At 43.2% G+C, this 21,499-nt stretch overlaps 1 protein-coding gene across 3 annotated transcripts in view; it reads left to right on the plus strand.

Moving 5' to 3' along the window:
* The window catches only part of Zcchc2 (zinc finger CCHC-type containing 2), a 48,305-nt gene that overhangs the window by 12,284 nt on the left and 14,522 nt on the right, over positions 1-21,499 (plus strand). For all 3 annotated transcript variants that reach the window (XR_009383347.1, XM_059281151.1, XM_059281152.1), the window contains exons 3-8: positions 2,423-2,499; positions 4,334-4,405; positions 10,599-10,711; positions 15,366-15,460; positions 17,920-18,003; positions 19,467-19,524. Coding sequence is in view for 2 of the 3 variants with exons in the window: in XM_059281151.1 (XP_059137134.1) it covers positions 2,423-2,499; positions 4,334-4,405; positions 10,599-10,711; positions 15,366-15,460; positions 17,920-18,003; positions 19,467-19,524 (499 nt within the window). In the remaining variant the exon portion in view is untranslated. The remainder of the gene's footprint in view (positions 1-2,422; positions 2,500-4,333; positions 4,406-10,598; positions 10,712-15,365; positions 15,461-17,919; positions 18,004-19,466; positions 19,525-21,499) is intronic.

The raw sequence follows: 21,499 nt of genomic DNA on the forward strand, positions 1-21,499 counted from the left end.
CTTTGCATTTGGGGAGTCCATAAGCCCATACTAAGAGAAAATTTGAAACAAAATGTGGGCTGCCATGTACGTAGGTTGTAGATGAGCCAAGGATGCTTAAGACATACTCAGTCACAACTCTGAATCTGTGTCAGTATGCTTCCTTTTAGTTACAGTCTTTTTGATGTGCGGTGTTCCTGGGTAGAACTACGTCTGTTTAGTTATGAAGGAATGTTTATCAAATGACCACCTCTGTTTAAGACAATCATAGTACTCCCCCAACTAAGCTTCAACCATAAACTACTTCAATTCAGCTCACGGAACATAGAGTGACCTGATGTAGAACTTGATTTTATAATATTTTTGTTCTCATAAAACAATTGAGAAAAATGAAGACTATTTAAAATGATAGCAGTTAATTTTAAGGTGAAAATGTGTATGTTCCTTCATTTCTGTTAAAAGCATGATATGTAATACGTGCTCTGGTTTTAGTTGAGGAGTGTTAAGAGAGGTGACAGCAGGTATAACTTGAAATCCAAGATGAAGCTAAAGCCACATCGCCAACGAGGAGCAGCATCTTGCCCCCCTCCACTAAACAGTGAACACTAAGGGCTCGGAACGTAGATGGCTCAGTTGATCAAGTGTTTTGCAAGCATGAGGACTTGGAAATCTGATCCCTAGCACCCATGCAAAAAGCAAGGCACAGCCTATGATTCTCGTGCTGGGAGATGAAGACAGAGTCTCCCTGGAGCTAGCTGACCATTGAGACACTTAGCTGAACCAGTGAGCTCCAGGTTCAGTAAAATAACATTTCAAAATGAGGTGGACAATGATTAACGAAGACAGCCCACATTGACCTCTGCCCTACACAGACACACAGACAGACAGACAAAAAGCCAAGAACCCAACAGTTTGCAGAAATGGAATCACACACGCCTCTGTTCTTGTCTTGTTTCTTTTTTTTTTTTTTTTTTTTTTTTTTTGAAACAGCAAACTAAATGATCCAAGCTGGCCTTGTCCACAGTCCACATGCCTTCACCTGTGCTGTTCTGGGATCAAACAAACCCAGGACTTAGTACTTTCTAGACAGGAACTCTGCCAGGGCAGCTCCATCCACAGCCCCGGCTGCTCTGTTTCTCAACACAGATCAGTTCAGGAAGGTTTTATTTTCTTCATCTTTTATGTGATTTCATACGGCAGTGTTTGGAAACACAGACCTTTCCACACCTCTCCGCTCATTGTAACATTACACAGGTCTGAGAGTTACCATCTGGTATTTGAGAATTTTTTCCCTCCCTTCACGCTCAATATTTCTGAAGCACAAAGGATAGGCTGGCCTGAAGCAGGCCCTCAAATCGTAGGTTTTGAAAGTTGGACAAAGTGCTGTTACTTCTCTCACTGCTCATTCTGAATGCATTCCCTGCTGCGTTTGTGTTGTGCCTCATGCTCTCTGCTTGCTCCCCTTCCGTGGTGTGTAACAGTCTCAGTCTCACACTTCTTCTAAAGCACAGTGAACCACCCTGTCCCTTTGTCATCCTTCCCCTGAATCCGTCAGTGACCCCGTCCCCACCCCACCCCCAGTGCATTCCTTTCCCAGCCTCTTCTCTGCCACCATTATCAAGTTCATTCTTGTCAGCTTCTGATGCTGCAGCCTCAGCATCAAGTAAGCATTGTTTCCCTGGTCTGTCTGTTGTCTTCAAGTCCTCGTGTTGTACTGTCGAGTGGCCTTTTTAGGTCACACCTCCATTTGTTTTATTTTCTATGATGACAGTTTACTGAAGGAGCTATAAAGTGAGTGGCTGGGGGGTTGTATGGTTACTGAGTTTGTGAATAGACTGTTTTCATGTTCACTGTCACCTGTGTCCACTGTTCCATCTCTGTAGTAACTCTTCCTTATTCCTTACAGTGCTCAGTTTGTAGTGCATTTTACCAGTTCTGGGATCTACAAAATCCCCTCTGGCCTCTGTGGGCACCAGGCATGCTTGTGGGACACACACACATATATGCAGGCAAAACACTTACACAAATAAAAAACAAGAAATTAGATATTTTCTAACTTATTCCTATTATATATAAATAATTGAATAAGCCATACATATTTAGTTGATCCCAAAGTACTGTATTGTGATAATCTGAATAAGGATTTTCATTATTACCTTTAGAGAAAAATCTTCAGTGAAATGTCTTTGGGTATTTTGTTTGTTTTTGTTGTTGACTGTTTGACACTCTTGGGCATTCAGTGTCTTAACATACATAGAAAACGTCCACTCATGGATATGTGGCGTATTGGTGTGTATCTGTTTGTTTTGTGAGTTAAGGCCAGTTGTGAAGCTTAAGTAAGTAGCTTAATTACTAGCATTTGTCAAGTTACAGGATTACTTTACGTAACTGAACATGTGTGTGATCTCTAACACAGTCAGAATGTGTGTGTTTTTTCTTTCAGCTGTACACATTGAGAAGATAATGTTGAAAGGAGTCCAGAGAAAGAGGGCTGACAAATATTGGGAGTACACTTTCAAAGTAAGCTATGCTCGCCCCCAAAAGATGCACCGTTTGCCCCGATAAGTTAGAAGAACTAACTGCTAGCCAGTTTGTGACTTCAAAGACAAAAGATAGGCAGGCAGGTAGACAGACAGATATGGTGGTTTTTAGAAATAAGAACCTTAGACTTGGGGAGGACTATTAAAGGTGTAAGGTGTATCTTTAAAAAGTAAAAGCAAATATTTTCACAAGTATTTGCAGACCACTGCCCTTCTCTGCCCTGGTATCACTGCCCCGCTTCCCTGTTCCTCGTGGAGTTTCTCATCCCTGCTTTGTGGCTTTGTCATCTTGTTGGCTGTGAACCCCGGTCTGGTCAGATTCTGTTCCTGCCAGGGTAAGACTTTCCACCTGCTTCCTCTGGGCTGCAGCTTCACTGTGGAGCCTTCTGAGATCGGCTCTCACGTACTCTGCAGCTCCATGGAGTGAAGCCAGGGTTCTCTGCAGTTTCACTCAGGTCTTCCCACAGGCACTGCTTACCACGTTCTGGCTGTCCCTCTTTCCTGAAGACTCTTCTCGTCCTCTGGTAGAATGTTTTCTCTTTCCTCTGCAGACTGCTACCACTACAGCTCCCACTCATCCTTGAGTAGATCATCTTCTGGAAGCACTCATCCTCATCTCCTGCCATCCTACAGTGTCTGCCTTGCTCAGTACATTTGTTGAATGGATTTTAAAACTTTAACTTCTACTTTGAAGGAGAAAAATCCTTGACTTTATGGTTTCCATTTCCAATTTCCATTTGTCTCACTTTTGGCATATTTGGCTCTTTGCTCTTGAAACTCTGCATGCTGGCTTCTCCTTTAGTTGTTGGAGTGCACAGCTTTTCTGTAAGACTTTTCTCCTTACCCTGGACCAAAGCACAGCTAACATCTGGCTCAAATGCTCCCTCTTTAGAGAGCCTTCTTAACACCCAGCTACTCTTGTTTCAGGCCCAAGTCCCAGTCTTTGAAGTAATGGTGACTGGTAGAAACTCTTGCATGTTTGCTGGGCTTTATGTGACTCTGACATGAGACTGAACTAGACTCAGTTGTCATGCCTACCCTGGTATCTACATACCCATGTAGGTGATCATCATTTAAGAAATGTACCAGCCAATAAACAGGGTTGCTAGGTGGAATTTTGTACGAATTATCTAACTGTGATATGATTAATGATAAGACTTAGATATTAGCATATCTTAGGTAGTTGCTTAAGTCAAACAGTTGTACAGTAGAAATTAAAGCCCACAGAATTCTTAGTGTCCAGGAGCCAGCACAGCCGAGCCCAGTCTTAGATCCTGTGTTCATTCAGGTCACATTTAGCTCATTTTCTCCATCTGAAAATGGAGGTAATCAGACTTGACAACGCGTCTTGCTAGGATTTAAAACATCTGGAGCCAAAGTGATATCTTTTCAGAGATAAGTCTCCCTCAACTGTAAAATGGTACCAAAGGGACAGTCTGCCTTGACCGTTTCTCCTGGAAGTGTGCATTAGTGAGCATCAGGGACAGGATTTATCTTTTGGCTTTACCCTGTCATTGTGTCATTTTTGTACTTAACTGGAAAAGCAAAACGTTCCTGAAAATTACTAAAATACAGTTACGTTTTAACACTGCTTTTTTAAAAGTGCAATTTAAAAGAAATTATTGGAAAACTTTTTCAGTAGAACGTCAGTGTACATTTATAGAAGCTATGATAATGCTGGATGAACTTTATATTTCTAATTGCTAATCTTAAAATTTTAAGTAAGGCCTTTCTTTTATTTTACACATGGCTTTTTCCCTAGCCAGTTCCTGCCTAAGCAATAACCATACAATATGTGTGTTTTCTTAAATCAGGTAAATTGGTCTGACCTTTCAGTCACAACAGTAACAAAAACCTACCAAGAGCTACAGGAATTTCTACTGAAGGTAAAATTATAGATTTTGTTGTTAAGATTTGTATATGATATAAAGATTCCTAAAATTTCAGTGTCAAAGGAATCAGCAAGAAATGAAAACACACATAGGTTGACTCCAAACTGAAAGAATGTGAGTTGTAGAAAATGTTACATTGTGTATCTCTCACCTTACATTGCCAGCATAAATGGCAAAGGGATTCACTTTAGGAAATGGGTCCCCGTTCCTAGCTCCCTGCAGAGATGTTTCTTCTTAAGGTACGGACTCTTCCCTGCGACAGTTGTCTGCAGTGAGACAGTTGTCTGCAGTGAGACTTACGAGGCTTATTTCCTGCGGTACCTAACAACTGTGTGAAGCTCTCCATCTGTGGGCTTTTCTTAAATCTTGTTCCTTTTCTTCCTTGGAGTCTGTCCTTCTCCCACCCCATCCAGAACAAGAGATGATGATGGAATTGTCTCCTGCAGATGTGTTTTGTGCACATCCTTACCTGTTCCATTGAATAAAGTCTTCTAATTAGATTTAATTGAAAAATGAAACAGTAAAAGGGGAACTAGGTCTGTGTGATCAATAAATTACTATTGCTCAGTAAGCAAATACTTTACAGTTTGTTAACAGGGAAATAAAACTGAAAAATCCGGAAGCAGGAAATAGCCCTAACTCAGTTACCAAGTTTTGTGTGAGAGTGTCATTACTGAACTGATAGCACCTGACACTTGAGGATTTTGCTGGGTTTCACACTGTGTGCTTGTCACTCTGTGTGTCTTCTGTTCAGATCATGTGTGTGACTTGGTTCTTAACTCTGCAAGGGACTGATTTTTCACCAGTCTGAGGGCTTTGAGCAGAATGCTGATGACTGACTCTCTGATACACTGTCAAAATGTTAGTTTGCTGGATTTGTTAGTCTGTCTAGATTAAGTCAATTGAATAGTTTCTTTTTCCTGTGGCTTATTTTAAACTGAATTTTCTCTCTTTTTTTTTTTCCTCCCCTGCTATTAAAAATAGATTTTTTGGGGGCTGGGCAGCAGTGGCGCACTCCTTTAATCCCAGCGCTTCAGAGGCAGAGCCAGGTGGATCTCTGTGAGTTCGAGGCCAGACTGGTCTACAGAGCGAGATCCAGGACAGGCATCAAAACTAAACGGAGAAACCTTGTCTCAAAAAACAAAGAAACAAACACACAAAACAAACAGATTTTTTTCCCCTCATACGATATAACCTGATTAGTTTCCCTTCCCTCCATTTGCTACAGTTCCTTCCCACCTCCCCTTTCATCCAGATCCACGCCTTTTCTGTCTCTCATTAGAATAGAACAGGCTTCTAAGAGACAACAACCATACATAACAAAATAAAATAAAAGCCATTCCATTGAAGTTGGATAAGGCAAAGCAACAGAAGGAGAGTGTCCCAAGAGAAGGCACAAGAATCAGAGACCCATTGTTCACACACCTGGGAATCCCATAGAAACACTAAACTGAAAGCTGTAACATATATGCAGAAGACCTAGTGCAGACCCGTGTTGGCCTGTGTGTGCTGCTTCATCTCTGAGTTCATATGAGCCTGGCTCTCTTGTGTCCTCTGTCCCCTCTGGCTCTTAAATATTTTTCTCTCTCCTCTTCTGTGAGGTTCCCCGAACTCAGGGAAGAGGGATTAGATGGAGAAATTCCATTTAGAACTGTGTATTCCAAGATCTCTGTGCATAATGTCTGGTTGTGGGTATTAGTTCCCATCTGCTGAAGGAGGAAGCTTCTCTGATGCTGACTGTATAAGGCACTCATCTATGAGTATAGCAGAATGCCCTTAGAAGTCATTTTATTGGTGTGTGTTTGTTTCTTGTTTTTGTTTGTTTATATGTTTGTTTGTTTGTTTGTTTTGACCAGTAGTACTTAGTTTTACGTAGGTTTCTGGGTTCTCTCAGTTAATGGCTGAGAACTCCCTGACCCATTCAAGTTACTGATGGCATGTAAAGATGGAGTGAGCTTCATTCATTTCTAGTCACCGGGACCTGTGTCCCTCCTCCAGCTTATCAGTCCTACACAGTTTGGTGGGAAAGAAGCCTGTGATAGAAGGGTGGGCATTCTGACCACTGGCCTCTTCCTGCCAGACTTAGGGGAACAGTCAGAAAGGTGTCAGGGAAGTGAATGGCCGTGGCCCTGCCACCAGGTGCTGAGAGCCGGCAGCAGGGAGAGTGGCCGCTGGGACTTCTGATGACTAAGCAGAGGACTTGGGCTGGCCCGCTTTCCTTTGCATACATCTGTGAACCTCTTCTGCTTATCGCTAGCTCTCTTGTGTCTTGATAGGATACATTTACCAGGGTTTAATGTAAGTTAAATAAGCAATTATGAGCAGCCACCGGTTGGATTTGGCAACAGGATGCTCTTGTTTCCTTCTGTCTTCTGTTTTCTTCTTCAGTGGCACAGCTCCAGTGCTGGAGAGTGAGCTCCACGGGATACAGAGCCGGGGTAAAGACACTGCCACCTATCAAGGCCAGGTTACTTGATGCCAGCTTGTGTGTGAGGGTGACACCTCTTTCTCTCTCTTCCTACAAGAGTTCAGTGAGCAGCACAGATCCCTCTGCCAGGCTGTGGCCTGGCTTCTGGCAATCTCCTTTCTTCTGTGTCTCCCCAAGCTTCAGCAGTGGTGTGTTTTGACAGATTACATTTCTTCTGTCACATAGTTTTTCTAAAAGCTAAGTGCTTAACAACAACAAAACCCCCAAATGCCTAATTCATTCTTCAGGGTTGTGATAATTAATCCCTCTGCTTAGCCAGCATTTCTTAAAGCGCTTTTCTTAAATGTATGAACACCACTCTTACCCGGGATAATCTTCACTGTCTTTATAGAAATGAATTGCCATTCATATAGTCACATATTGTCAGATATTCTTCAAGTTGCCTGCTCCCGGCTTCAGCATTGTTTGTAGAAATCCAGAGCAGAACCTGTCCTTCGGAGCACCTGTGTAGTGTACTGTGAATGGGTGTGCTTATTGTTGAGCTGCACTAGTTTCCAGAAATGTGGGGTTGGTGTTAGGGGTTGCCGAGTTCTCTCTTTGGGGAACAGCAGCTTCTGCCCTCATGTCCTGGCCCCTTCCAGTTTTGTTTTTCATATTACCACAGCAGCTCAGTTTTTATTTCTTTCTTTACTGTCTTATCCACAGTTTCTGAGAACAGAGTAGGAGTCTGGATGCTTGCTAACTAGAGTGAGTGGGATGTACTGTGCGTTGGAGGGAGGTTTTATAATGACTGTACAGGAACAGTTGTAGGCAAACTGCAGTCCTTCTTAAAGAGTATCAAAACTCACTGTCCTGGCATTAGAATGGACCAACTGCTGGTTGCACGTGTAGTGTTTTCCTCAGCTGAACAGCAGTTCCCAGATTGAGGCAACTCATCACACCAGACCCAGCCATGTCTAACAAGGAGAAAACTACTGCATGGCACCTGCAGTCTACTTTAGAGACCCCTGAGCTGAAGAATAGGATTGGCAAAGCTGCATTGGATCCAACCTACTGTGTGGCTTAGAAACCAAATCAGAATCCTGTGATCCAGCTGACAGTGTTGCCCTCAGCCCGAGGTCTCTCCTCCAAATGTTGAAAGGTGGCAACCTGGCTTTCAGTTCAGGGTCTTGACATTACAGTTGTAGGCTATTAAAGTGTATAGGCGGTGGATCAATAGGAAAGACAAGTTTGGCATTTATAGCACAGTTAAGTTGAATGGCTCCTTTTCAGAGTAAAGGACTTCTTCAATGAGGGCCAGCCTTATGGTGTACTACTTAATGAAGTAAGGGAAGAGATACAGGCTTTCATTAATATGGAGATAAGACTGATCAACTTAGGTTGTTGTGTTGAAGATCCTTGGATGCCAAAGTCATGATGAGCTAGTTCCAGCAAAGCTGCTAATACACAGGAGGGGATAGCGGATCATACTTGCAAAGACTGTCAGTTAACCTGCCCGTGATGTCAGTGATGATCTTGAGGCTTCTAATCAAGAGATGTGTGTTGACCAAGAAAATTGTCATCAAGGTTAGATCCAAAGCCACAAAACGGGACATTAAGATGGTTGCAAATAAGGACACTTCTCTCCCACTTGTACCACTGACCCTTTTAGGAGACTCCTTGAGGTGAAGGCTGCAACTCCCTGATGTGAATCAACCATTTATTCTTGCTAACTTTGTTAACAAGAAAAATCAAATAATGATAAATGGCTGCACATTAGGCTTTGGCATTTTCAAAGATAAATTTGTATCTAGATACAAAACCTTTCTTTACTCTGAGATTGTGCAGAGGCCAACGCAGGACTAGATCTGTTAAAAACTAAGATATAAAGAGAAAAATCCAATATAAAATAGAATATAAAAGACACACAACGCCTTATTTTTAGCAAATAAACTTCCCTTCCAACTGAGTGGGCTCTGGAAAAAAGACAAAAGCAACATGAAAATAAACTAGATTGCATACTAATGACTGCATGTCCATTACTCAGCCCAGTAATGTGAACTTTGTCGTTAACTCGTGGCACTTTGCATGATAGAGTCCTCGGCTGAAATAGATTTCTCTGCCAAGGCTGATGTTCTTTGTCAGTGTACTGGGGAGATAGTTTTCTTGTAGATGTGTTTGCCACATAAGCAAGGACACCCATGTAAAAGCTGAGTGTAGTCAGCCATATCTGTGGCCCTAGTATTGGAGTGTTGAAGGACAGGTGAATACTCTGAGATCACTGGCCACACAGTCTAGCTTGTTGGTGAACTCTGGATTCAGTGAGAGAGACCCTGTCTCAAAAGATGAGGTGGGAAGCAATCAATAGTGGAAGACATTGGTGTCAACTTGTGGCATCCCTGTGTGTACACACACTTGCATACGTACATGTTCAGACATGTACTTGCACACACACTATACACACTAAAGAACATTTTTTACTAATGTTCCAAATTTGTAATAAATACCTACTGTCAAAAATCTTTATTAGTATGTTAAGGTCAAAGTGTCAATTTTGAAATTAATAGTGTTTCTTTATTTGGAAAATGTGTCGATTCAGAATTTGTTTCTTCAGGCTGGTGGCTGGAGGACATGATTTCCATAGTAGGGTGTAGATGCCATTGGTTTTGTGATTTCCCCATAGTGGTTAGCAGACATTGTCCAAACATCCCAGTGCCCTAGTCGCTGTGCCCGACCTCAGGACCGCCACCTTTGCCCTCTCTGTGGCTCTGTTTGAGCACTGTGTTTCCTAGCAGAGTGTTTACTTTGTAAACCAAGTTCTGTAGATTCTTGTCTCTGGCTCCTTAGGTTATCACTCTGCTCTTACTTCAGTTAGTCTTGATTCTAGTGGAAGTGACAGTAGTTCAGAGGTTAATCACGAAAACCCAAACTGAGTTCTTGACAGACTTAGAAAGTTAGTTTTAGAACCCAGTTTTTAGGAATATTTTTAGTTAAACAAATTAAATAATGTGATAAGAGTTTGGTTTCCTTTAAATATTTTTCTTGGCCAAATGATACTTTCTTACAGAGTCTAGCACAGCTGCTTATTGGACACGCCCACTATGTTTTTTGTTTGGTTTTTTATAATTATGAGTGTGGGTTGTGCAGTGTCTGGTACATGGAGAGGTCAGAGGACAGCGTGGAAGAGTCACTTCTCCCCATCCACTTCACCTGGGTTCTAGGGATCGAACTCAAGTCTTTATACTGGAGCAACAAATAAATACTTACCTGCTGAACCACCACGAGCTCTGATGAGTGTTTTTGATGTCAGTAAAATTGCAACAATTTGACCCAGCTTTCATAACTTTGTTCTTTATTTGGCATGTAGCATTTAATTGTCCAACATTGTCTGAGATTAAAATGTGAGAAGCAGGAAGCACAAAACTGGTAACTATAGAGGCAGAGATAACACTTTTCAGAATAGAGCTCCGGGATTAAAGTGCCGGCTGTACTGTGCAGAATGCCTGGTTAGCTGGCAGCTCTATGGATGTCACCAATGGGGGAGAGGGCCTTGAGTGTGAGATCCACATGCTGTACACTGAAGGCATGCTGTGCACCTGGGTAAGCCCCATGAGGTCTGCTTCCGGTAGAGCAGACCTCTACCACTTCAGCCTGATGCCTTGGAAAGAGTGCTTTGGGATGGCTAATGAGGAGAAGGCATTTCTTTTAAAGTTTATTTATGTTTGTTCATATATTTAAGTGAAGATACTCAGCATTGGATGTTGTGTTTTTCTCTTGTAGCTTCCAAAGGAATTGTCTTCTGAGACTTTTGACAAGACCATCTTAAGAGCCCTGAATCAGGGTTCTTTAAAAAGGGAAGAGCGGCGACACCCTGACCTGGAGCCCATCCTAAGGTAACAGCCACCAGCCTCTGGCCACAAGTGCTTAGGACAGGCCGTTGAGGGAGGGAGGTCAGAGACCCTTCCTCCGGATAGGCCTGGGCTCAAAGTTGAAGGTAGCAGCCCTGTTTGTTACTGTGTTCTTTCTTTCTCTAACAGCATAAATTTGATTCTTTTAACCTGAAGAATTGTGAGTTAAACCTCTTAGGTTTTTGTTGTTGTTTTTCCATAAACTTTTATTAAAGATGTCCTTGTCTAGTAGCTAGGCTTGGGAGAGACTGAGTAGTCCAGGGAGTCAAAGGAAGTGACCTTCCCCAGCACGTGTTCACTGCCATTGCTTTCTTGGAACCCAGTGCTGGTTAAGATCAGGTCTTTACTCTCGTGAAGCTGTTGCACCATTGGAAGTATATGTGTTGCCTAGATGAGGGTTAAATATGGTGGCTGGTGTGTTTAAACCCTCCCTGTGTTCACTCCCAGAGCCATGTCCCATGGGTTAGGGGTCAACAGGGCAATAGTATGCACGGGTGTAGGTATAAACAAGTTAATGTGTTTTGTGATGGGAATTTGAATGGTGTCTTTTGTTGGCATACAAGGTTTGCATAGGAGTGGAGAGACAGAAGGATCAAATGCTGGAGAGGAAAGGGGACTTACAGTTCTGTAGGCAGGATGTGGTGGCCCACATCTTTAATCCCAGAACTTGGACACATGGATCTCTGAATTCGAGGCGAGCTTTGTCTACTTAGAGAATTTGAGGCCAGTCAGGGCTACATAGTAAGACCTTGTCTTTAACACAAAACAAAAAATGCACCATGTACAAAAGCTAAGAGAATAACTGAGTGAAGGAAACTGAGAAGCTATGGGGAATGGGGATTACCTGAAGGTCAAGTAAGTAGGTTTGTAATGACATCAGCTTCCCTGTTGTATTTATTAGAAGACATCTTTTCAGCAATTCCAGTCTAAGTATAAAGAAAGTGGATGGTTGCATTTGTCCTAAATGGAGGCTTTCCTAGGTAGAACAGTAGCACAAGGCAAGCGATTTTAGGACAGTAGTTCAGTTTTGGAAAAGTGAGCATTCAAATCTGAGCTGAACTTAGAAGAGTGGAGTAAGTGAATCGGTTATGTAGAATATACAGTGCTGAGAATCATGGGAATGTTCCAGGTCATAAAGCACAAAGAGTCACATTGGGTATTGGCATGGGATGTCTGAGACATACGTCCTGGAGTGGAGCAGTTGCTTACATGGTGGGGGTTAGAGCATGGTCGTGACAGTTACCAGCTTACCCCTCCAAGGTGCCAAGGAAACAGTTGGTGTTTCACTGGAAACTTAGTTATTTAAAGACTAAGTGAAATTATGACCACATGGCTCAGGGTCAGTCTTAAGTGAGGCCCCTCTGGTTTGCCTTCCTAATTGCAGCTGTGTCCCAGAGTGTTGTTGGGATCGGTATGGCCAAGGAGGGGGAAGGCAAGAGTGCTTGCTCCCCAATAGAGATAGGCAAGAATCTGGAATGGGACCTATTGCCATTGAATCATGAAATCCAAAGTGTGACTGGGAGAAAATGACTGGGATGAGATGGATCCCAGAGTGATTACCCTTGCAGACACCCACGTCATTACCAACTGATCCATGACTTAGAGAGGGAGAGAAACTGAGGCTGGTTCCAAAACTGAACGTGAATGTGGAAGGTGGATCTAAAAGTTGGCAGGTGACTTAATGGCTGTAGACTGGGTAAAATGGAGAAGGAGAGGTTGATTGGCAGGTCAAGGGCTTAGAGGCACATGAGTACACCTTCCACCAGGACAGCTGTGAAGAAAGCTGCAGCCTTGAGTTTAAGAATAAGGACATACAAGCTCTACAGCTAATTTGTGAAGTCTCAGATGACACCCTGGAAAGGTTTAGCAGGTGGATAATTGAATTCTTGAGTGCCTGTGTGTTCAGACTTCAGAGGGCTTGTATACTTCTGGGGGACCTTGTGAAAGTGTGGGTCCTTATTCTCCAGTACTGGGGAGGGGGGGATGGGAGCAGAACATTCTGATTCCAGCAAGCTCCAGGAGGTGCTGATGGTTCACAGAGGGCCTCTGCAGCTGATACAGTACTCAGAGAACTGCATCCAGCTGAACTGTAGGCTAGGGTGTGTCTAGTGGCATGGGCCTAGGGCCTGCCTGGGACTGAGCATGGACCAGCCAGATGACAGCCTCTAGTGTGTGAATGGTAACAGATATGACCCTTAAATGGACCACAAGGTTGGTGTGCACTGGTCCCTGTCTGTATTGGCTTCAGTATGTGCTTGGAACCTAGCTAGACTATCTATACTAACTAGTAGTGAACAGAAGCTCAACTGTTTTGCTTCTTCTCAGTGGAGAGAGATGCAGCTTCATAATCTCAATTTAGTATGTCTTAATGCATAGTGCTCAATGTACAATGACTCTGTCCTTGCATAGTCTTGTGGTTTATGATAAATCTACCAGGTACTCAATAAAGACCATAAGGAAATTCAGAAGAGAAAGAAAAAGATCCCTCTTGCCCAGATAATTTTTGTTGACATTTTAATTTATTCTTTGCCCTCTAATTAAGATCTGCAGTTAAGTTACCTCTCAAATTAAAATTATTTAGTTCTTTAAAATGTTCTTGTTTTGCTTTGTGACAGTCATACAGAGTAATCGTGGCTGGCCTGAAACTTACTGTGTGGACCAGTGCAGGGCGTCAGACGCTAGCATTCCTCCTCCTGGTGCTCTTCAAGTACCAAGACTACACGTAGCTCCAGCACATCCATCTTTACACCATTTTGAGTGGCTGTAAAGTCTGTCCCTTCTGCCTTGTAACCCAGTGTTTGTACCTAAAACATTCCCAGATTTATGGCTAGTTGCTGAGGAGAGATGATTGGAAGTTGGCTTACTTTCTAAAATAGTAAGATCGTCATGTTCAGAGCCGTGCCTGCTCAGAGCAGGGCTTTCTATAGCTGGGCAAGCTTTGAGCCCCATTTTTAAGAACTGGCTGGTTTCATAAATGGGTAATTGTCTCATGGCTTAGGTTTGCTTTCATTCTATCTTCCTATAAGGCTAGCAGGTTTTTTTGTTTGTTTGTTTGTTTTGTGGAATCATGAATTTTTATCTATATATCTGCTTAGATTTTTATGACTTTCTTAGCTCTTAATGAAATAGGAATTAACAGTGACAATTTGTCTTTGTGTTATTTAGCTGTGATGGTTAAAATGAAATTTCAGATGCTAGGTATATCAGTCTGTTTTGTGTCCCATTTATCTCTTTTAAGATTGGAAGATAATTTCCAGGTTGTTGGTTAACTGTCAGGGATAGCTCTGTAGCCATGTAGGAAAAAGGACATTTGGAATGTTACGCCATTTCGTACTTCCAAGTTAGTTATCAAAGCTGGACGTGGATGGTATGCACCTATAGTCCTCAGCACTGAGACCCCAAGACAGGAAGGTTACTTGAGCTCAGGAGTTCAACACGAGACCCTATCTCCAAAAAAGTCCTTAGAATAGTTTTTTGTTGTTGTGTTTTGTTTTTTAATTAACTTCTACAAGTAGGACATTGAAAACAGAATCTAAATAAACAGAAGCAAGAGGAGCCTGGCCCAGCAGCATGGACCTTCAGTCATCCAGGCTAGCATGAGGTACAAGAGTTCAGGGCAGTTCTGGACTGTTATTGAGACCCTGTCTCAAAATAAGGATTACCAAGAATAGCCGGGCAGCTGTGGCACACGCCTTTAATCCAGCAGAGCCAGGCTGATTTCTGTGAGTTCAAGGCCAGTCTGGTCTACAGACTGAGATCTCGGACAGGCACCAAAACTACACAGAGAAACCCTGTCTCAAAAAAGAATTAGGAGGGGCTGGAGAGATGGCTCAGCGGTTAAGAGCACTGGCTATTCTTCCAGAGGACCTGGGTTCAATTCCCAGCACCCACATGGTGGCTCACAACCATCTGTAATGAGATCTGGTGCCCTCTTCTGGCCTGCAGGCAGAACACTGTATACATAATAAATAAATAAATAAATCTTTAAAAAAAAAAATTAGGAAAAGCAAGTAAAAAGAGGGCTGGGACAGTCAGTGGCCGATTCTTCCCTAACTGAGGGCTGCAGGTCCGGTTCCGGCCCTCCTGCAGGACCCTTGTTTGCTAGGGCAAATTAGAGTCACGGGGTGGTGCAGACTCACCGTGCCTTGTGATGTGGTGGTGAGCTGTCACACTGTGCTGCCTATCTTCCAGAACTCCTGACATCCCAAGTTTCCCAGCCTCTCCTCAGAATGTGAGGCGGTCCCTTGATAGAACAGCCAGATGATGAACAGTAGCGTGCGTGAGGAAGAGGGAGGCTTTGCAGGCCTTTTTCTGAGTGGTGGGGTCAGGTTGAAACTTCCCCATAAAAAATAAATCTTTTTAGTAGATTCTTACAAATAGGTTTTGTTAAAGTTTCCTCACTCCTATGGAAATACATCAGAAAATAATGCTTTCTTTGGGGGAAGGTTTGGCTTACTACCCCCCAAAACCCCCCCACATACCCCACATACTTGTGCTTGACCCCCCCCCCCCCCCAAACCCTCATACACGAACACACGCACACACTGCTTGAATGCAGCCGTCACTTAAGTTGGCTTTGTAATCTGAAGGAGACTACAGATATGTCATGGTAGTTCATGTAACTCTTCTCCTTACACAGGCAGCTATTTTCAACTTCGTCCCAGGCTTTTCTTCAGAGTCAGAAAGTACGCAGCTTTTTCCGGTCACTATCCTCGGAGTCTCAACACAGCCTCAGTAAGTGCCCTCTGTTCCTCCGTGGAGATCTGGGAAGTGTTTCTGTGTGTTTTGTGTTTCGTTTTTTTATGGGGTTTGTTTGCTTGGTTTTTGTGTCTTACTGTGCCATCTTGTTGTTCAGACTTGAAGAATTTTAGTTAAAAGTTGAGGAATAGAGACATGCAGTTAAGAAATGTTTGGCCTCTTTAGTGAACTTTACACTGCACCGTTAAAGATGGTGCAGCAGGGGCCGTAGAACCACCAGACTGACCACCAGGACAGTCGGCCCTTCAGTTCCCTGGCAGAGCTTCAGTTCTGGCTGCAGAGCTGCTGGCTGCACTGGTGTGCAGTGTTCCTTCCTCCTCTGTGCTGTCCGGTGCTGGCAGTTGAGTCCCTTAGCCTTACCCAGCTCATGCAACTCTAGACAGTCAACATTTAAAGACCAGCCCGTGCCAGACAGCGCATGCTGTCCTTTCTTGCCTCTTCCCCACCTTTCTGTTGTTTTTAGATAGGTTCTGTTTTGTTCATGATCTACTACTTAAAAAACACTGCTGGATGGTGGTGGCGCAGGCCTTTAATCCCAGCACTCAGGAGGCAGAGGCAGGTGGATCTTTGTGAGTTTGAGGCCAGCCTGGTCTACAGAGCGAGATCCAGGACAGGCTCCAAAGCTACACAGAGAAACCCTGTCTGGAACACCCCCCCCCCCAAAAAAAAAAAAAAACCCACTGCTGTTCACGTAAATGCAACCTTATCCAGGACTATTCTGGGGATAAGTTGTATTTGTTAATTCTGTGATTAAAAACTTTAAAATTGGTAAGAAACCCAGGTGTTAGTGAAAGTCTTTGAGCTTCCCTTGGACCCCTTAGACTGTAGCTGCTTGAAAGCCCAGCTCTTTCTAGAGCCTGTGGCTTACTGTTGTGGTATCTGTCCATCGCTATCCCTGCACTGCCCTTAACCACAGCTGTTGAGTACAGACCAAAACATCACCTCTTCAGGAAGTTTCACAGTCTTGCTTCTATGTGTTGTTTTGCTTTCCTGTTGCAGTGTTCATCAATCCTGTCTTGTGTTCAGTTTTCTACAAATTCTCCTCAGCCTGACTTTTAAACAGATATTTTGCCAATAATGCTGATATGTCCCATAGATATTTTCTACTCACTTTAAGCACAGCCAATATTTTGAGGAACATTTTTTCTTTAAATCTTTCCTTTTGTTTTTAGTTGTCATTTTCCTATACCTAAAGGAAAAAGAAAATGCATGCCAGTTTTAGAGATGAAAAGTGTGACTAACAATTAAACAGTGTATTAACTTTCAAGATTTCACTGACTGCTGGAGCAGCACATGTGGTGTGCATGTGTATGCCTTAAATGTTTGGAACCTCGTTAGCAGTGAGGATCAAAAGGATAGTTCGGTGACTAGCTGACTGAAATAAGATGTACAACTGTGTGGCTCCATGGCTGAATTTATGTCTGAATAGTGACAGTGCTTTTTAAAGTCATGGTTATTCTAGAGCTCTGTAGACTTAACAGTCAACACTTCTCCCCAAGTCAAAGTGTGAGTTTTTTTTTTTTTTTTTAAATAGTCTCTTACCAGTAGCACCTGGTTCATTCTAAAAAGGCGTTGAAACAAAGTTAAGCTTCCACCCCAGATTATCACTCTGCCCAGGAAAGCTACCCACATGGGAAGTATGCATATACATAAGGCAAAGTCTCTTGAGGCTTGGCAAGGTTTTAAATTCATGAGCAAAGCTAAGGAGCCTGGCAGATTTTGTCTGAAGATTGAACATGTAAAATACTGTTGAATGTACACATCTTGGATTGTGGGGAAACTTGTCAGCAGTCTATACATGTGTGAGTTGTTTTGCTAAAGAATAACACAGTGTTGTCAGGATTCATTTGCACACCTTTAAAAAAAAAAACAAAAACACCTCTACCTTTTGTTACCCTGGGGCAGAGAACAGTGTCCTATATGCTGATAGATAACTATATTGAGCAAACAGTATTTCACTCTTCAGTGACTTAAGTCTTCCTTGTCTGGGATCCACTGCTGTTAGAGTGTGTCCCGTGGGTCAGGGCTGACCCACAGTCATTGCTCTGTAACAAAACAGAAATTTGGGGTGTTGTAGCAGTTCAGTATCACCACAGTGTTGTTATGGGGTTTTAAAAAGTAAGTGTACAACAAACTGGAAGTCTCAAAAAGTTTAGACAGTAGATAGCAGAGGCCCACTCTCCATTTGGTCCTCTGGTGAGTGAGCATCCTGGGACTGACAGGTGTGGATGGTTTGCTCCAGCCGAGTGAGCCTCGGGGAGCAGCTTGCTCCAGGACCCCACTCAGACAGACCTGTGCACTCTTGAAGAAAGGTTTTTCTCCAGTGACCCTTCTCTCTCCTCTTCTTGGGGCAGAGGGATAGTCATTATACTTACTTTCTTTATCTCACCATTATAATTTTCCTAGAGTTAGTAGTATTGAATTATTTCCTGCAGATAACTTACAGTCCTCTCTGAAGACTTCTAAGATATTAGAACACTTAAAAGAAGACAGCTCAGAAGCTTCAAGTCAAGAAGAAGGTAATCGTAGACTCACTAGACTAAGTCTGCCTACACTGACACAGGGTCAGAACGGAGTAGAGAGCCCAGTTACAGACAGGGCCTGGGGTGTGTTAGTGGCATTACAGTACAGTGGGCAAGGAAGAGGCTGCTCACTCCATGGTTGGCACAGCTGGCTTTCTGTGTGACGTATGTATTAGTCAGACCCCACCGTTTGTCACGCACAAAACTTTGACTCTTTGTAAAATGTAAAGTTTGGTATGTAAACCTGGGGAGAGAATGCTTTCTTTATTTAGTAAGCAGGTCCTGAGCATACATTTGACTAATCTAAGCAAGAACTTAGTATATGACCAAAGAGCCCAGATAATTTTAGAAGACAGTCCACAGATGAGATACTAGCGAGGATTTGACAGGAAGAAGACATAGAAGGATCCTTGAACAGAAATCAGTGAAAAAGGCATCCTAACAGACATGTGAGTAAAAGATCTAAGGAATGCATGGATGGCGAACCCCTCAAGCTGATAGGCGTATAGCCTCACAGGTAATTGAGAAATTGGAGGAAAGGACAGACAGACAACAGTGCACATGCTTGAGGCCTGTGAGTCATTTTCAAGTCTGACGCCACACACAGTGGCAGTGAGAGCGCAGACGTTATAGACGAGATGTAAATTGCCAACGCGTTTGCACAGAATTTGACAAGATGGAGTGAAGCTGGAGATCGTGGCTGCTGCCTGCTGCTTCCGCGTCTCTGAAACCTGCCCATGTGCTGGCTGCCACAGATGCAGAGTTGCCTGAGTGTTTCAACTAAGTAGTGATATGTGTGCTGGGCAGGAGTTAAAGGATGTTTGTAGCATAGTCAACACTCCGCAGCCCCATATGAGTTTCTGAATGTACATACATATGCAAGTAGTTAAAATGGAGCTTTCACTGGAGTGCGTAACAAGTTAGAGATAGTTAACCTCTGTAGAGGGGAGGAGTGGAGTGAAGGGGGACCCTCGGCCTTATCCCACAGGTTGTTTCCTTTTTTAAGCAACTGGAGAGTGGTCTGGTACATGGATATGTGTGTTTCTTACAGACTTAAAAATATGGGCATCCTTTTTAAAATGGAAATAAAGAGTTTTACCTGAAGTAAATACAGTTTGAAGTAACATGCTCATTTTAAATTTGCATAATTTTGAGCAAGATTGGTATGCACATTTGAGGTTATTTGGTAGCATATCAGGTAATTGAAGATGTGTTAAGGTATCTTCTGTAAGCTGGGTGTGGTGGTGCACACCTGTAGTCCAGCATCCAGGAGTGTGAGGCAGAGCTGGAATCTGAGTCAGCCTGGACTGTGTAGTAGACCCTGTCTCACAGAAACAAGCACAAACTCCCCTTATGCTGGGAACTGGGTGGCAGTCCTCAGCAGGGACCACCACTGGGGAGCTGCTGCAGTGAGGAGAGCATATAGTGCCCTGAAATAATTCTGTTTTTTTCTGCCCTAGATGTGTTACAGCACACCATAATCCACAAGAAACACGCTGGGAAGAGCCCCGCTGGGAAGTAGGTATCTGATAATAAAGCGAGGATGCCTTCGTGCACCTTAACCTAACACTGAGTGAAGCTTCCGGTGTGTTTCTTGACGGTTTGTTCAGCTGTCTTGCCTGCTGTTTTTTTTGTCCCCTTCCTTGCAGCCTTCTGGAGGAAGTTCTCCTGTGGCGCTGTCACAGTTAATGTGTTTTGTTTTCTGGTGGTTTCCCCCCCAATTGTGCATCGTTCCCCTCTTCAAGTCTAGTGTAAATCTGTGCTTGCAGCATTCCGCAGATGATCTGAGGAACTTGGAGCACTGGGACTTCATTTTTTTTTCTGAGTTATAAATCACAATCATCATGCATTTTCATTTTCTTCATAGTTTTAAATTTTGTGACACCCTTTTCTAGTGTTCATTTTGGTCCCTTTTTGTTCCTTCTTGTCCCTAAGCACCCACCCATGATGGCTTTCCTTTTAAATGAAAGCACTGTTTCCTGAAATATATCTGTATATGGTAAATGCAGGGGTGTGTGTGTGTGTGTGTGTGTGTGTGTGTGTGTTGTATTACTAGATGTTGGACATAGCTACTCACAAATGCTAGGCAAGCCCTCTACCACTGAGCTACACTTAACTCTGAGTGCAGTTTGTTTTTAATCTGAAGGAAAAAAATGTAGCTTGCCTTCATTTTTAAAATTTTGTTATTAAATTTTTTCATTTATTTTACATATCAACCACAGTCTTCCCTCCCTCCTCTCCTCCCATTCCCTCCCTCCGCCCCCTTCCCCCCCCACCCCATCCACTCTTCTTCCATCTCTGTTGTCCCCATTCATTTTAAAGTCTTTTTGCTTGATAGTGATTCTAGGTTGGCAGTTATTTGCTGTTAGCTTTTTGAGTCTATACTTGACTTTCTTCTGGTCATATAGTTTTCACCTGTTGTGTACAAATCCCATCAGCCACCTCTGATCTCTGGCAGACCACATAAAATCATTATGTGATTTCGAGCTCACATAGCAACAATACTGCCCTGCTCACTCGAGTGCCACAAGGCTTCCTGCTTTCTGTACCAGGGCCCTTGCTGGTTCTGGGGGTGCCTGCTTCCTGTGTTTGTAGATGGTCTTGGAGCTCCCTTGGTCCTTCTCTCAAATCAAGGCTGTCACTTAGCCTGCTCTTGGATCTGAAGTTGTCACCCTATTGTTGAACCGATCTCTGCTGTTCTTTTGGTGTTTTCCTCCTGGGGCTTTTGGGGTTTTCTTAGTTGTCTGTAATAGACTTTGTAGCTGTTTTTGCATTCTGCTTCTAGAATCTGTAACTTATGTCTTGGTTTTACAAAATTCCCAGCTTATGTTTTCAGATATTCCTTCTATTCTGTTCTCTTGAGCCATCTTGTAAAAGTCACTGAGGTCCTTATGAGTTGGGCTGTTCACACATTCTGCTTGTCTTTGATGTTTTCATGTGAGTTTTTTCTTCTCCTGTCAGTTCTCCTGTTCAGCTCCCCATCCCCTGAATTCTTCTCCCCGTTTTTTGCAGTTGAAGACTTTACATTTGTTTTTTTCAGACACTCTGAAGAATCCTCAGTCTTCTGTATTGGTTAACAGTGTTCAACACCCAGTCTGTCCCCAATAACTTCATTCTCTGGATGCGTTAGGCCTGTCCTGTTGTCTGTATTTTGAGGGGGTTCCCCGTCACACTATTGATCCTTCATGTACCTGTTCATACAGCTCTTCACTCAGCAGTTCTTGCCTGATCCAGGCTGTGCAGTGTCTCTGTTGAGCTGACTGACAGTGGACGCAGGGACACCTCAGTCACACAGGCACTAATGGCAAGTAGACTCTTGCTGATAAATTATAGCGATGTCACTTACTTCTCCGAGTATACTCGTTTCCATATACCTATATGCTGATGACTGGACACTCCACAGACAGAAAGGAGAGTTTAGAGAAAGGCTCCTGTAGCTTCTTCCTTGAGGTGGGGGAGTAGGTTGAGTTAGGGGACAGACTTGACACTGTCA

This window comes from Peromyscus eremicus, chromosome 15, assembly GCF_949786415.1.
Source record: "Peromyscus eremicus chromosome 15, PerEre_H2_v1, whole genome shotgun sequence".
NCBI classification, from domain to species: domain Eukaryota; kingdom Metazoa; phylum Chordata; class Mammalia; order Rodentia; family Cricetidae; genus Peromyscus; species Peromyscus eremicus.